Source organism: Nilaparvata lugens, chromosome 1 (assembly GCF_014356525.2).
Source record: "Nilaparvata lugens isolate BPH chromosome 1, ASM1435652v1, whole genome shotgun sequence".
NCBI classification, from domain to species: Eukaryota; Metazoa; Arthropoda; class Insecta; order Hemiptera; family Delphacidae; genus Nilaparvata; species Nilaparvata lugens.
Window position 1 is genome coordinate 21249559 of NC_052504.1, and position 17685 is coordinate 21267243.

Here is a 17685-nt window from a genome sequence, read left to right on the forward strand (position 1 = left end):
CAGACAGAGCATTACCATGAAGAAATAGCATAAATTATGCTGTATTTTATCTATGGCATTAGATAATAGAGTATTGATTGTTGTAGATTCGTATGTCACAGGTCTAATTTCAATGATGTACAAATAATGACGTTAAAACAATGTGAACAATTTTGAATAGCAATCGAAGAGCTTCTGCGAGAGGCGTGGGAGCAGCCATGCAAAGTGGCAAGTTTGTCACGTGTCGCAACGGCAATGGCAAAGCCGCGGTTCGAGCCGGGTGTCGTGCAGTGCAGGTGAGAGAGAGCTGCCCTTCTGCCCTTGTGTCCTTGTGCCCTTGTGCCCTGCGAGGCTGCGAGCTGCACACACCCATACAGGCACACACACCGCCCACCGTCGCGTCACATCCAAAACGACCCGAACGAACAGCATCCCAGCCTGGGCCATAAGAAACTTCGACTCTATCAAGTTTTAATGCTTCTCTCCTTCACCATTGCTAGCTCCGTCTCTATCCGACGCACATTACATCTGTTTTATGACCATCCGGTGACTGTCTCCATGAAAGCCCTTTGAAACACAGATTTTGCAGACATCTGTGTCGGATTACTGTCGTTCTGATTAAGCGAACCCCATTTATGTGGATCTACAATTTTACGCCTTGCTCGCATGTAAAACACGTCCTCAAGCTTCCCGACCTAATCCCCTATTTCCTTCCCAACCCAACATCGATCAGACTTACCCTCCCGACTTTTTCCTTACATGTCTCCGCCGCAAGTTGATCTCAACTTTCCATGATTCCAAGCATACACTTTGCTGGAGGTGATATTTCAATCCACCAGTCAACTGTATGAAGCTCCACAAATTAGTATTTCAAACTGAACGCACGAGTGGAAAACATTTCGGAACGGAATTGAAGGGAGATTCCATCAAATACGCAGGGAGAGACAATTGAGTTGGAAGGACAATGTTTAAGCTATATGGCGTTGTTTGGCAACGAGTCTGTATCTCATAACTTTGTTGGGGAAACGTTGACCAACAAACCTTACAAAATACTTTTTTCAGGATTTTTTCACTATCCATTCGAATTTGGATGAATAGAGCGCACTACGATATGATTCATACAAGTATAAAAATGAAAACATATCACAAGAATATTTTTTTGTAATCTTATTAACAATGAATAATATTACGCTATTGACCATTCGCGGATATACGTTCAGTGTTGGTACTTTTAGGTCTATCAACAATAAATTTGTGATAAAATTCATTTTCTATAGGACACTGGATCAATATCGACTCGAATTTCTCATGAATCATCTGTTATAATTTTCTGTGTATCAATAAACTGTTCAAACAGTACAGTGGCCCTTCTGAGGTAAACGTATGGCGTAAACTAACATAATAGCTTGCTTATTTTAATTTTTTTGTATTCCTTATTAATTCATTAAATATTCTTAAATAGGAGAGGGGGTGCGTTATTGGGCTTAAAGGGGGGTGGGCACCCCAGCATTCATTCCATTCTTGATATTTCTTTCCATTAAACAAGAGCCAGAGTATTCAGAAAATTATTTTGATCTTTCGTTTCTCAAAGAGGTCTTCATTATCGTTGATCGTATCTGAAGTTTATTCATGACAGGCGAACCTTTCTTCCGCCATTGACTAGGCCACAAGGCGACTTGATATCGTTGTGGAACGAAGCCTTCTGTTAATTCTGTTGGAATATCGATTTCTGTAGTAATTAGAAGATGCTTGAGATTCCTTTCATAGTCTCTTGATTGAAGCTAGAGCTCAAAAAACTTACCAATGCTCCACTTTCTAAAACCCTATTTGATCAGTTATCTACTAATGCCATTGATTCCCATATTTTATTGAACCGATCCTTGTAAAAAAGTACATCTCCACCTCTATTCAATCTGTAGCGATCTCTCTTTGCAGATTTTGATTTCGGAGCACATTGTTAATTTGAGAATAGATAAAGAGATGAAACTTGGAGATGTTGAATTGAAAAATTGATTGCTCTGGATACGAGTGAAAAATATCCAACTTATAGAAGCTGATGAACCAGATCTTGCTATTCCCAATAACAGGAAATATATAAATAATGTTATATATGTAATTTTAGTTACTACCTATATAAATTTTCAACTCACATCCTGAAAATCAAACACATATTTCAAATCAAACACAATTGATAAAATTGATTGCTCTGGATGAATTTGAGTTGAGAAGTTGAAAGTTGAAAATTTGAGTGAAGAAATATCCAACTTATAGAAGCTGATGAACCAGATCTTGTTATTTCCAATAACTATATAAATTTTCAACTCGCATCCTGAAAATCAAACACATATTTCAAGTTAACTGCAATAGAAGATACTTTCGAGCATTGTTGAACAAGTTTTGTTGAGATAGTGCTGATACTTGTGTTGAGAAAAGTGCTGTAAGGCATGATCGGCTCTATGTTCACTGACAAACTTTGCTGAACAAGCATGTTGGAAAGTTTGCAAAACGAATGTTTGCAAACAATTAAAGAAGTGCGGAATGGGAAGAAAGAATAGCAGAAAGGAGAGTGCAAGACGTGAAATATTGGAAAGACCTGGAGTATGCAAAAGGAGGGGTAATTGAATGCGGAAAGAGGAGGGACAGCCCATTAAACAAGGAAGCTCTCGCATAAGAAGCACCTCACAGCTCAAGGCTTCCCCCAACACCCCCATCCACCTGGGCGAGCTGCCGCGATATGCTAATCAGGCATTATTCCCATGCCATTACTAGGTTGAAGCTCGCCCTACCAGTCATTCTTGGCGCTTGCAGTCTTTCTTGTGAATAGCCCTCCAGGAATCTCAACTCGATCTCAAATCATTCTACGATCGCAGAAAACTTTATTAATTCTTCCTCAATGCGATTCATTGCGTCTCCTGATTTATTTGCTCAAATAATTGTCTGAAACACTAACAATGAATTCCAACAGGTGAAAAGCTTTAGATTCCACTGTAAGATTCAACGCTGAAGGTCTGTTGTTTACATTGAATCAATTTTGTTCAAGTTCCTTTAGAGCGTGTGATCTACAATAGTGGGATCCTAATGCAGTTTCATTGTTTGAATTGAAAGTATTTAGAATTGTCTTCTACAGTTTAAACCACAAGTACATGGAAGAGAAAGGAGATTTACTTTGGATGTCAAGTATATTAAAATTCATGTACTATGTTTGATATTACGATGTAGGGTACTAGTATTTTCTGAGTTCAATCTCGATCAGTAAGCTCATTTTTTCAAATCATCAATCTTCATGGAAAATGTTTATATGTGCGTAATCATGAGTGTTTCAGTAAGTGGGTATAGAAATCATAACATTTTACCAAAAAAATGTATAACTGTACCAATATTGTGCAATGTATTTGGACTTAAAGTCGTATTGAAGTTCAGCTAATGAGTGAGCGTTTTTTGTTTTTCACCAAGAGGTCAATGAATCGACCTCCCTATTTACTTTGCCTTCACCGTTTCTAGACTGCTGTGTGACCCGATAGCTGATGATGAGAAGCATGTATTGGCATGTCAATAGCAGGATGCACAAGTGATTAAACCGGTGGACTATTCCATTATGCAGATTAATGGTGAGAGTACATCCTGGCAATAGCAATGAAACTAAATAATTAACGAGGCAATAGTTAATGCACAGATCGTTATTATGAACTGGATTTCAGTCTCAAGAGTAATAAGTATATTAACGCATGGGGAATAGGCGATGCATAAATGCCGGTGGTGCATGCAGAGTAGGAAGGGGGTTGTTCGGCTTTGAGCTTATGTGATAGAGCCTTCTGCATATTACTGCATGTGTGTATGTGTATGTGGACCCTCTCAGCTTGCTATGCTTCTGACTGCAACCTGCAATATCGCTTAATAATCAAATACAATCTCATCTAGTGCGCTGCATTACACACTATCTGCTCGCTCATGGCTACATCTACTTTCATGCGAATATTGGTTACTTCTAGGCTATGTTGATCAGTGTTCATACTGGATTGAGGTTCATAGGCTAATAGGTGGATATACTGCTAGTGGTAATATAATAGTAGGATATAATCATTATTCACAATAGGATAGTTTATAATCTGATATAATAAGGAAATATATAAGAAAAATTCTGTAATAAACTGTCCTCATCCATTGTGCACCACAGCTGTTCAAACGTAATTTGAAGACGTTCCTGTTGAATCTGAGAGAAGAAGATGTAGAGAGTAATTATAATTGTTTAATAGTTAGTATCTATATATATAAAAGCCAAATGGCACTCACTCACTCGCAGAAATAAAAATCTACCGGACCAAAAACTTTCAAATTTGGTAGGTATGTTCAGTTGGCCCTTTAGAGGCGCACTAAGAACGGATTTGGAAAAATTTTAACTCTAAAGGTGGTTTTTAAGGGTTTAAAGTTGGTCTTTTAGCATGTATATTCTTCTCATTCCAAACTCTCAATTATAATAAATTGAAATGCCCATACCATAATTATGATAATATAGAACTATAATCTAGAGAGAGTACCTCTTCGAAACAGTTGTTAACTGGTAACTAAATTAATAATTTTAAGGATTGGCATTAAGTTGAGTTGACTTTGTTAGGTTGGCACCAAGTTGAAGATTGAAATGCATTTATCGCGGAAAAATTGACTGCTACTTCAATCAGAGCTATTCCTGGGAATATTATATTACTAGCCTTCAGGCTCGCTTCGCTTGCCATATCCGTTTAGCCAGACGTTTAGTCTGGACCCCCGACTGGATCGTCCTACAAATGAAAAATGCAGGCGAGCGAAGCGAGCCTGCTGATCTTAATCTCGGACGATCCAGTCGGGGGTCCAGGGGGCGGAGCTTCCTGGCTAGACGGATATGGCGAGCGAAGCGAGCCTGCTGATCTTAATCTCGGACGATCCAGTCGGGGGTCCAGGGGGCGGAGCTTCCTGGCTAGACGGATATGGCGAGCGAAGCGAGCTTGACGGCTAGTAATCTATATAAATAGAAATTGAGCCTCAAATTTTGACATTCAATAATTTTTTTATGTGTGCACCGAATTTGATGATTTTTGTTTAGTTGTGTTTGTGCTCAGGAGCAGGTTTATTGCCTATCAAATTCATGATCAGACTTCAGGACTCTTTCCTACGGTCCTTCAAAATTTGCATGTAATCCTTATGGAAGAAGATTAATTTTGTGAGCTGGCCACAGACAGAAATAAAAATCAGCTGTTATAATCATTGTGTCATCCAACAGCTGTCGGTAGATCTGTTTCTCTTTTTTTTCTTTCTACTGATTCAAAATTTAATATTCTAATAATAATGCCGCGATGAGAACGACGTCCAAACTTGGGTCGTAGAGCCACTACCTCCGTAAACAGGTAGTGGTAGGAGGTAGTGTAGTAGAGTAGTGGTAGTGTCGGAGGTAGTGGTAGACCTCGAAATGCTGTAAATTTAGAAATGCACGGGAAAATCAGCAGCAAGGAGATATGCCATTCGATTTCCCAGCAAGCTGCATTCAACCATAATTATCTAAAAATACAAACTGCTGTACAACTAACTAAGCACATAGGAAATCCATATCAAGATATAGAATACTGATTATTGGATAATTTTCATAAAAATATAGTGCATCAGATTAAGCAAATACTAAGCACAGCTGAGGAGGCGCGGCTTGGTGATACAAAGTGTTGATCTCATCGACATTGCCTTATCACACCGTTCCACGCCATGTCCTATTCAGTGTGTGTGAGTTCTTTCATTCAATCCAATTATAAGCAAGAAGCATCTGGATGCAAAATGCCGCATCGCGCCTCCTAAGGTGTGCATCCAACTAAAGTTTGTCATAAAATGCACTAACTATTAGGCGGTACGAAGTTTGCCGGGCCAGCTAGTAATTGTATAATTAATAGTTTTTAGCTTTTGCTTTCTAATGAGAACAGATTGATGGTTTCCAATATGATAAATTTTGAATATATGGTGAAATAATCGTTTATAATTCATGAATATTATTGCTATGTTGTAATTGGATGCAATAATTCTTATACATATTTATTTTATAGCTGCTAGTGCAAAAATCGAGTGAATGTGTCATCTTTTATTTTTATTTTTTTATTGGTAATGTACTGTTATCAAAATGAATATTTTTTTTTTATTTTGTAGATACTTCCATATGCGGTCAAGCTTTGAAGCTTTGCATATGTGTAATTTAATCAGAAGGATCAATTAATATTAATTTTCAATTGTTTTATTTTGTGTATTGTATTATTACAAAATTATTGTATTAACAATTTTTCTGATAAATAAAATCATTATTTCTTTTCATAATGATTAAATCTTGTGTTTCCAATAAGTTTTACTAAAATGAAGAGTTGATCTGGATGGAGATGGTCTAAAAATAGAACAATGATATAGTAATTGATATTTTTCATGTCTCTAAACCGGTGTGTGTATCAGTGCCGCGAGCTGAACTATAGCAATGCACCTAGAATACACTCAACCGTACATCTGGTTCCACGAAACGTCTGTCTCACAAATATTTGTTATTAATTTGGCTAAAATGGCAAAATCAATAAGCGTATTTCCAATTGACTTTTCTAATTTAACTCATGGATGAAAACGCACTCCCCCCCCCCCACCAACCACCACCACAGCCAATTTCGGAAAATTCAGCTTCTTCCCCACCTCATAAATTTTTGATCCTGCAAAAAATAGATTGTTATTTTAGCATTTTAAACACTGCTGACATTTACACTTCTCCCCCCTCCGCATGTGGGCAAACAAACACTTCCCCCTATGTGCGCCCTGTGTAACACATTTTTTTTAATCATTACACAAATTGTGACAAAGGCAATGCGAACTCTATGTCTCTCGTTGCTTGTATGAAAGTTCAATGTGCGGTCAAAGTTCAATTGTTGCACACACGCATTACTCGATCAAGGGAAAAATTTCTATCTCTTTTATCAGGTTATAAGTTTAGATATTGTGTCGTCGTGTACTGTGTGTAACGTTCACGCAGTGAAATATAATAGCGTACCCCAAACCAAAATATTGCGAACTAACTACTGCTCTATAGATATGTATTACTGTCATAATAATATAGTAAATAATCCAATATGAACTCCAAACTTTCTTTATTCCTTTAATCATCTTTGGCAATCATTTCACAGGACTGCCCACAAGGTTAGGAGGGGGCTTGAGATTCCTGGTGGAAGGAGGGGAGGATTAATTTATTATTATGCTGCCCATAAGAAGAGGAACATCGTCCGCCATCTTTCATGTTGAAATTGTATTTTGATAATTTTGACATTATCTGAATATTAAGGTAGATATGAATATGATGGCATTCTCCTGAACACTCAATAGATAGATATTTTATTCAACTCTCTAGATTTCTTCAAAGATATCGGAAAATGAATGAATGAATATGAAGAGAGAGAGAGAGTGTGTGTGAGAGAGAGAGAGTGTGTGTGTGAGAGAGAGAGGGAGAATAAATTTATTTATTCAAGCTCCAGTTAGCTGAACAGTTCGAATAATAACTGAGGATTTGTTTTTATCACATACCATAAAATATTGAATATCGACAAACATGTGAAGTATCCTATCCGAGAAACAATTCGCATAAACAAATCAGAATACGGTTTTCGATTTGTGATTGCTTCCTGAAATGTTAATCAGCATCGTTACGCTAAATGATCGAATCAGCCAGGAAAAGGTCAAAACGAGGACTTCATTAATTTGTTAGTGCGTTATGCACGCACTTTGTTATCGAAATTTTGATCATCGCTCTCATGAAGCTAGCCATTGTTTAATTTTGTTGATTTGGAACAGCATTGGAGTTCGTCATTAGAGCTCTTTTCTGATTGTTTTAAAAACAGAGAGGAAAAAACAGATCGAATAATGCGAACGATGAGTGCTAAAACAATAAGCAACGAGTACTGTACGGTAGCTTACTGTATTTGGTCCGGTCCACTAATGACGGGTCCATTATTCACAGAACACGGTCTGCTCTTCTGCTGTTTATGTGAGCGTCGCATCTGCAGCCGCGCACGATACAAGCGCACTGCTCCTGACAAGCGGCGAGAATTTCTGCAGACCAGCCTTTTGTGTGTTTTTGTGTCGTCGCTCTCCAAATCCGTGGAAAAAGAAGAATTATTCAACCAGCAGCTATCAGCCGAAAGTACTCATTCGCCTAGGAACGACAATAAACCACTCCATTGCTTCCGTAGTCGCAGAATGTACGTTGTCACTGTCAGCTTTAGACTATTGAAAAATTCGCCACATATCCATATAAACTGTAAAATTATTCAATGTCATGTTTTATTCATTTTTTATTAACGGAATGCTCTGGATATTAGCGTTATTGAGTTTCCTGTAGAATTTGAATATTTATAATATTGTAGTTATAAGTACCGTACAGGATTCTTGAAATAAAATAAAAATCCTCAAGTAGGTACTTTTTCATGTTTTATCAACCAGCTTATAATACATTTCATTTCAATAATTGACTCAAATGTCGTAGTTTTATAAGAAAAATTGAATAGTCTACTTTCCGCAGTGTATAATAGCATAGAAAAAAAGCTACTTGTAATAATTAATCACTCAACAATGATAATAACTGTCTGATTAATCTTTATTTTGGATAAAAACTCACCGATTTCCCCTCTCATATAATAAGAGAATAGATAAAAGCATTGTAAATAGAAATGAAAATCTCAGTAGTCCAGAGGCGAGGCATCCGGTCATCTCTGGATTCGCCGATGACTGGACAGACATTTATATGAAAGTTATATGTATATGTTATATGAAATTTATATGTTTATTAGTATTATTAAATTGAAAATATTTAAAATAAATACAAAAAAGGTGAAGAAACTAAAAAAAATTGTTTTTTGCGAGCGCGCCAAGTTTGGATAAAGTAGACTACGGCATTTTCAGTTCCATCCGCTCAATGTGGTTCTCAAAAACATGCGATTCCAGTAATGCTATTTAGCCTTCGTTACCACCACTCTTCTGCATCATCACTCACTCTCCCTCTCCCCATAAAACGATGATGGATCAAACAGTCAAAGACATCGCTATTTTCTGCGAATCCAGCACTGTTCCGTGCCAGTGTTACAAACCGTACGATAATTATTTTGTTTGCAATTTGTTAATATTTTGATGATTATTATTATTTCATTTCAATTTTTTAAATTTATTATAATTATTGAGGGCTAGTTTCTGAGCTTGAAATTTAGCCAAGTTCTAGACTGTTCAACTAGATTTTGAATGGTATATTTATCTTATAATAGTTAATAGTAAGTGATAGATGGATAAGTAATAGTTTGAAATGAAACATTATTCCTTTCAAGTAGGGGTGGAGGCTGCAGCTTTCATTCAAACTTTCAACTGAATTGTTCCTAGAAATGACATCCAAAAAGGCACGCCTCGCCCCTGCTCAGTACACTTTTTTGAATTAATCAAAAACTGAGATTTTTATTTCTATTAATATCACAAGTAGACCTATACAAAAAAGAGACAATAAAAGCATTGATATTGCTATTGCTATTACATTAGTTTTTCTCTAACAACATTACCTTTTCGAACTCACTTCGACAACAGAATAAGCTCACTATATTGAATTTGTTTTGGATACGTTACAAAATGCATAATCTAATCTAAATGAATTACATCTGAACTGTATTCAAATCTTTCTTATTAGAATAGGGATGACGTGTATTCAAATCAATTATTATATCCTGGCGATGGATGAGAACTCAAATTTGAAACTTAATTGACATACCGTAACTTATCTCATTAGGGAAAACTTGCTCTTCAAATCAAAAACTGATACTTAGCATTCTTCATGAACTATTTCCCTTCTAGAGTGATTAAAATGGTGGATAAAGTCAAGTTTTCCACTACTTGCACATTGCTCAATTCAGAAAAGTTATATTCAGATCATGACTTCCTGACTTTTTAAAATGTTTCTACCAGAAATTTTCTATCTAAATTCAAATTTTTTCCAGGAATGCAATAAAGTATGGAATATAAGACGTTGAGCTATGTCGAAGTTTTTGATGAAGCAGCAAGAGCTTATTATGAGTAGCTGCTAGAACTTGCAAGTTGAACACAGTTGAGCCGACTGGAATTCTTCGAGTGACGTAAACAGTGGCTGAAAGGAAATTTTGGGGATTCTGTAGTTTTCTTGGTCCTTGAAGGAGAAATAATTGTATTCAGTCTAAGTTCTCCAACTGCTGGAAGTAACTTCACCATTAATAGAAATGCGCTTTGAGGAATAGCTTAATTAGCCTCGGGATGTTATAGCCCTTCAAAGTAACTTGAGTAGAAGTAATACTCCATCAGAGCACTATCCTGTCATTTGCAAACTCCGCCCGAGTTCAGAAGCTCAATTCATGGAAGCATTTCAACTCATGGGCAACTGAGAAGCTAAAAGCATTGTGTGTATGGTTGAATAGTCCACAATAGTTTCATTCATCTTATAGATCCCACAATCTTTGATTTATCTTCCATTCTTGTCAGAGAATGACGAATTCAACTTATTGGTACTAGTCCCAATCACAGAATTAATATTGAATGTATCTAGGAACTTTATCTTTCTGTTTCTAAGAACTTGTATCTTTCATGATAATAATCAAATTGTTCACTCTTCAGTAGTAATGCTTATTCGTTAATATCCAGTTGTGTTCATAAGTTGTGATAGTTCAATAAATTCGTTAAGAGTTCCAATCTTGTCTTTCTCATTTTTTCTCAAATGTGTATTCTATGTTCCACTAGCAGGTAACCCGTGCTCCGCAAGGGTCCATTTAAAAACTTACGTGGCAAATGCAGAATCCATATGAAAAATTTCAAGTTTATAAGTTCAGTAGTTCAGACATGATGATGCGTCATTCGCCAATTTCCTATCCAGTTCATGTAAAAGCCAGCTCTTTCCTTTATTATATTATAGAAGATTACATTTGAGAAAGGTACTGGCTATTAGAATCTGTGTCAATTGGGTAAACCAAGTTAAGAAACAGCTAGGTGATTGGCATTGCTAGGTGAATATCATTTTAGCTTACTGAATGGGAAATGAATACCCACCACCAGTTCATATGATAATGCAAGAGTCAAGTTCTGAAATACAGTACAGTTTTAGAGAGAGGAATTCAGTTATGATTTATCAATTATGACTAAATCACTGTGACATAACACAGGACATTATCAAGGCAGACTACCAAGAAAGTCATTATTATTTGACTGGCGGAGTGGAGTTGGAAGAAGGGTGAGTTTCGAAGATGATAAGAACGTACTCCGCAGTAAAATTAGAGATGCAAGTGATGTTTGAAGAGAGAGATCTTTGTGACTTTTCCTTTGTTTTCCGTGAGAAGCCTCGATTTAAATTCAACAGAAGTGAGTTCAATAATTCTTTGTCTTGGTAATAATGTGAAATGTCCTGAAAAAGTAATAGAGTCAGTCGTTCTTTAACGATATCTTGGAGAATGGAATTGTCTCCGAGATTGAAGGTTCTCAGTTCTAAAGAGCTAATGATGCTAATTTTGAAGTAAGTTGGAGATGAGTTTGACTGCGGTGAATCATTCGCGCCTGTTTCTTGTCATAACTTTCATATTCATGATCTAATCAAATTGTTCACTCTTCAGTGTCATAGAGCCTATAAATAGACAAACTATTGAACCATTTTGAAAATGGTTCGTTGAATTCGTTATGCACATAGTCCTTCGCTTAGATTTGTCGTAATGATTTTAAGCGTTAAACTATACCTCATGAAGTTTGAAGAACTTTATCTCTCCCTCACAATTGATCGAACCAATCACGTCTTTCCTCGTCGACCTTTTCTCCACCTGAACATTCTTAACACATTTTTACATATTATTTGGAGAAATTGGAAATTCATGGATAGAAGGTCAATCAAAATGAGGAGAAGACCAGACCATTCTATAATAAACTTTTGAGGTATCAGGATTGGGATAGAACACTACCTTCGTAAACAAAGCCGTACCTTAGTGCATTCGTGTGACGTCAGCACAAGCAGGGCTCCTACGCCAATAAAAACTCGTTGATTTCAGCTGATCTATATCAGCTAGTGTTTTTATTGGTGTAGGAGCCCTACCTGTGCTGACGTCACACGAATGCACTACGGCTTTGTTTACGGAGGTAGTGGATAGAATGGGCGTAGTGCTGCAGATCGTCCGAATTGTGACTGTGGAGCAGACATAGAGGGTAGAGAATATTTGGTGACTGTTGAAGATCTTATAGTATTGACTGAGGGTATATTACTTGAGCGTGTATGTTACGAACTGGGATATCATCTACTCTGAATAATTATGAGGTCTATATAATATTTGTTATTAGGGGTGAAAAGACAAGAGTCTATCTGTCTCGCTAGAAGATAGTGAGATCTACGTTATAATGGCAGTATTTAATCAAAATATTGGTGTTGCTGTCCTTGCCTAACATTCAACAGAGCAGATAGCGCTATCCTTTTTTAGCTCCCCAACGTTGCCAGATCGTATTCAACAATAATGAAGTATAATTAATCTATAACAATAGAAAGAAAAATAAAAAGAGATTAATCTTTAACATACGCTTGAATAATAATATTGTGACAGCAGTTGCTATGATGTGAAAAATTTGCTATTTCAATTTTTCTGTTCAAAGTGTTAAATTTGTGAGTAGAATCTACAATTAGTTTTCACTAACACTTGATTATTCAATGTTTTTCTATTCATTATTCATTTATTTCATTTTTGTATTACTCATTAGAATGTTGAGATCATTGAAACAGTTTGAGATATTGATGTTTTTCCATCAATTTTCTTTTTAATTTCTGTGGGCTATCGTAATCATGTATCACAATAAGGACGTCCACATTTGGAAAAATGAAGTTGGATTCAAAATGAAGCTGGATCAATGTGACGAGTCCAAGATGTTGGACAAAAATTTTGAAGGAACATAAATAATAATTATTATTGAACGAAAATATCAATTAAATGCTGTGAATCACCCCGAAGACTTCTGCTACTGCAAATATTGACAACATAGTAAACAAAATAGTATATTTCGCACCTAGGGCCGAAAATGGGACTTTTCCGGCTCGAAATCGGTTTTCAAGTCCGAGGCCGTAGGCCGAGGACTAGAAAAGATTGAGAGCCGGAAACACATTTTTGCCAATGGTGCGAACGCTATTTTTCGCCACACAGAAAAATAAAACAATATACATATATGAGAATAATTGTTTATTAGGCACTTCCGAAAGCAAAAGTGGAAGGTCATAGCTCTAGCAAATCTGAGGTTATCTGAATATCAGGAAATTGTCCAAGTATTTATACTTTTTATTATGATTTGTCTAAATAACCTACAAAATTATGTTTTAATGTGTGAGGTTGAGTCTATACTTTTTTATTCTTTCAAATGACAATAAGATGATATTATTAATGTTTTGATTCTTGATTAATGAACACAAACAATGAAAAGTTTTTCGATCAGCTGTTTTAGCACACTTGAAATTTGGCCAATCTGAATGTCAATGTGAACAATGCTTGTTGTCATCGACTTTGGAAGTTTAGGTTAGAAGTTATATCATACTCTGAAAATCGAATTTGAATAGTTTATAATATTTATATATTATCTGTATTTCATTCACCCAAATAAAATGATAGTATATTATTGCAGAATACTTTATTCAATTCTAGAAGCATAAACTGATTCCATTACATAAACTATTAGTAAAAACGTTCAGCACCATGGATATTGCCCAAGTAATTCCAAAATCATCCACCAGGTTTTGTGATAAACGATTAAACGCAGGTTTGAGGTTAGATTCTATTATAATCTGGAAATTTAATTTGAATAGTTTATAATATCTTATTTGTATTTCATTTATCCAAATAGAATGATAGTATCTTATTGCAAAATATTTTATTCAATTCTAGAAGCATAAACTGATTCCGTTTCATAGACTATTTTGTAAACACGTTCACATCAAATCAGAATCAGCTGACTTCAAGGTTATTTTACAGCCCTAGGGCTTTAATAGTATATTTCGCACCTAGGGCCGAAAATTAGACTTTTCTGGCTCGAGATCGGTTATCAAGTCCGAGGCCGTAGGCCAAGGACTAGAAAAGATTGAGAGCCGGAAAAACATTTTTGCCAATGGTGAGAACGTTATTTTTCGCCACACAAAAAATAAACAATATATTTATATATATATATATATTAGAATAATTGTCTATTATGAGCACTTCCGAAAGCAAAAGTGGAAGGTCATAGCTCTAGAAAATCTGAGGTAATTTGAATATCAGGAAATTGTCCAAGTATTTTTATTTTTTATTCTGATTTGTCTAAATAACCTAAAAGATTATGTTCTATTATGTAAGAGGTTGAATTTATACTTTTTATTTTTCCAAATGACAATAAGATGATATTATTATAATTTTTTTGATTCTTCAATATTAACCATATAGAGAAAACATTAGGCCCACTCAAGATTGAATCTTCGAATGTTTTCTCTATGATTTAACTATTTTCAGAGCAATATTTTGTTGTGAAAATGCCAGCAAACCGGCTTCAAATTTGCGCTATACTCTATTATTATAGTAGCCTGTACATAGCCTACGTTATCTGACTTAATTCAGAGTGAAAATTTTATTGTGAGACAGATAATAATATTAATTTTAATAATATAAGTCATGAGCCAAAGTCTGTTGTACGGTACGCTTTTTAGGAGTGAAGTAAACTTTTTTAGAAGTCTAGTATTACAGTATTACGTGTATGCTAAGTGCTGTCAGTCAGGCCTCAACGTTCAACAGTATGGAATGGCCGAGAGCGTAAAGGCATAATCAGTCAGAACTCAAATCTCAGTGAATAACAAACATGATCTAGGTTCGAATCTCGGTCAATGACTTTTTTTTTTTGTCAATGAATTTCGATTTTTATTACCTATTTTTTACTTTCCTTGCCCTACTACCATAGGTAAGGAAGTATTGCTTTCCAAAAAAAATTGAGGTACCCAAATTTCAAGTTTTCTATACGTTTCAAGGTCCCCTGAGTCCAAAAACATGATTTTTGGGTGTTGGTCTGTGTGTGTGTGTGTGTGTGTGTGTGTGTGTATGTGTGTGTGTGTGTGTGTGTGTGTATGTGTGTATGTCTGTGAACACGATAACTCCATTCCTAATCAACCGATTGACTTGAAATTTTAAACTTAACGTCCTTATACCATGAGGACCCGACAATAAGAAATTCAATAAAATTCATTCAAGATGGCGGAAAAAATGGCAGATAATTACTGAAAAACCATGTTTTTCACGGTTTTCTCGAAAACGGCTCTAACGATTTTCTTCAAATTTATACCATGGATAGCTATTTATAAGCCCTATCAACGACATGAGTCTCATTTCTGGAAAATTGCAGGAGCTCCGTAATATTTTGTGAAAAATGGCGGATAATCACTAAAAAAACCATGTTATTCACGGTTTTCTCGAAAACGGCTCTAACGATTTTCTTCAAATTTATACCCTAGATAGCTATTTATAAGCCCTATCAACTGACTTGAGTCTCATTTCTGGTAAAATTGCAGGAGCACCGTAATATCTTGAGAAAATGGCGAATAATCACTAAAAACCATGTTTTTCACAGTTTTCTCGAAAACGGCTCTAACGATTTTCTTCAAATTTTTACCATGGATAGCTATTTATAAGCCCTATCAACTGACATGAGTCTCATTTCTTGGAAAATTGCATGAGCTCCGTAATATTCTCGAGAAAAATGGCGGATAATCGCAAAATAACATGTTTTTCACGATTTTCTCAAAAATGATGTGACCGATTTTTTTCAAATTCATACCCTGTATAGGGGTACATTTTGGATTTATTAGCTGTATAAACTAGCATGAGTTCCCTTCCTGAGAAACTAACAGGGGGTCCACCCCATTCTTGAGAAATTTACTTTGTAACCTCCTTCTTGTGCTTGAGGTAGGTGGGTAGAGCAGTTTATTCAAAAGAACACACGTCGATATTTATTTGTAGAACAGCTGTTTTGACAACTTTTAAAAATCCTTAAATTTCATAATTCAAACAAAGGAAAATGTACTCTGAAAACAATAACAATAGTATAATCGTAGTTTTAATAAAATTATTAAGCAGCCAATCGGCATAATATTATTCCCCTAGATTATCCTCGTTTAAGAATGAGGCTTATAGATCAATGAGCAAGGAAAGTAGTGTGAGTGCACCACACCAGATTTTTATATTAGTTACCATAATATAAATTTCAATCAATTTTTTAGATATATTTGAGACAAAACTGTGAAATATGCAATTATATTATTTTTTCATCACATTATTTCAAAATAGTAATGAAAATTCTATTCATCCATCTATCCATGATATTGCACCGGGCGCAAAGCTCGCGCCTAATATTAATAGTATAAAAATATGGTCATTATTGTAAATTATTAATTAGTAATATGAAATTAATTGACAGTAAAAGTTGTCATAACCAAGATTCAAACTATCAAAATAGGCTGTTTGAATTTATTTTATTTTTTATTTTCTTATATATTGGGAAGTTTTTTTTTGGTGTGGCGAAAAATAGCGTTCGCACCATGGGCAAAAATGTATTTCCGGCTCTCAATCTTTTCTAGTCCTCGGCCTACGGCCTCGGACTTGAAAACCGATTTCGAGCCGGAAATATCTCATTTTTGGCCCTAGGTGCGAAATATACTATTTCGCCCCACTTGGATGTAATGAGCTGGTTTATGTGCGTCATATGGAGGCCGAAAATGATTTTTTTCTGACCAGCCCGGTAAAATTTTTATGGCCCTAGGGCTGTAAAATAACCTTGAAGTCAGCTGATTCTGATTTGATGTGAACATGTTTACAAAATAGTTTATGAAACTGAATCAGTTTATGCTTCTAAAATTGAATAAAGTATTTTGCAATAATAAGATACTATCATTTTATTTGGATGAATGAAATACAAATAAGATATTATAAACTATTCAAATTCAATTTTCAGAGTATAATAGAATCTAACCTCAAACCTCATAGTACTTCGTTTATCACGAAACATGGTGAATAATTTTGGATTTACTTGGGCAATATCCATGGTGCTGAACGTTTTTACAAATAATTTATGAAACGGAATCATTTTATGCTTCTAGAATTGAATAAAGTATTCTGCAATAATATACTATCATTTTCTTTGGATGAATGAAATACAGATAAGATATATATTATATTATAAACTATCCAAATTTAATTTTCAGAGCAAGATAGAACTTCTAACCTAAACTTCCCAAGTCGACGACAACAAGCATTGTTGACGTTGACATTCAGATTGGCCAAATTTCAAGTGTACTAAAACAGCTGATCAAAAAACTTCTCATTATATTTGTGTTTATTATTCAATAATTAAAACATTCATAATAATATCATCTTATTGTCATATGAAAGAATAAAAAAGTATAAACTCAACCTCCCACATAATTGAACATCATCTTTTAGGTTATTTAGACAAATCAGAATAAAAAATAAAAATACTTAGACAATTTCCTGATATTCAGATTACTTCAGAATTGCTAGAGCTATGACCTTCCACTTTTACTTTTGGAAGTGCTTAATGAACAATTATTCTCATAAATATATTGTATATTTTTCTGTGTGGCGAAAAATAGCGTTTGCACCACGGGCAAAAATGTTTTCTGGCTCT

General features: G+C 35.3%; 1 protein-coding gene across 2 annotated transcripts; it reads left to right on the forward strand.

Annotated features, from left to right (window-relative positions):
- Positions 1-3443: 3443 nt before the first annotated feature.
- LOC120350001 lies at positions 3444-8423 on the forward strand. Of its 2 annotated transcripts, XR_005570570.1 has the most exons (3): positions 3444-3587; positions 7146-7300; positions 7973-8423. XR_005570570.1 is itself a non-coding variant. In XM_039421889.1 (2 exons), the coding sequence occupies exons 1-2, from the start codon at positions 3575-3577 to the stop codon at positions 8311-8313; spliced, it is 354 nt and encodes a 117-aa protein (XP_039277823.1). In that variant the 5' UTR covers positions 3444-3574; the 3' UTR covers positions 8314-8423. The 2 variants fall into 2 exon arrangements, 1 of the variants encoding a protein (XP_039277823.1); XM_039421889.1 differs by lacking the exon at positions 7146-7300.
- Positions 8424-17685: the final 9262 nt, after the last annotated feature.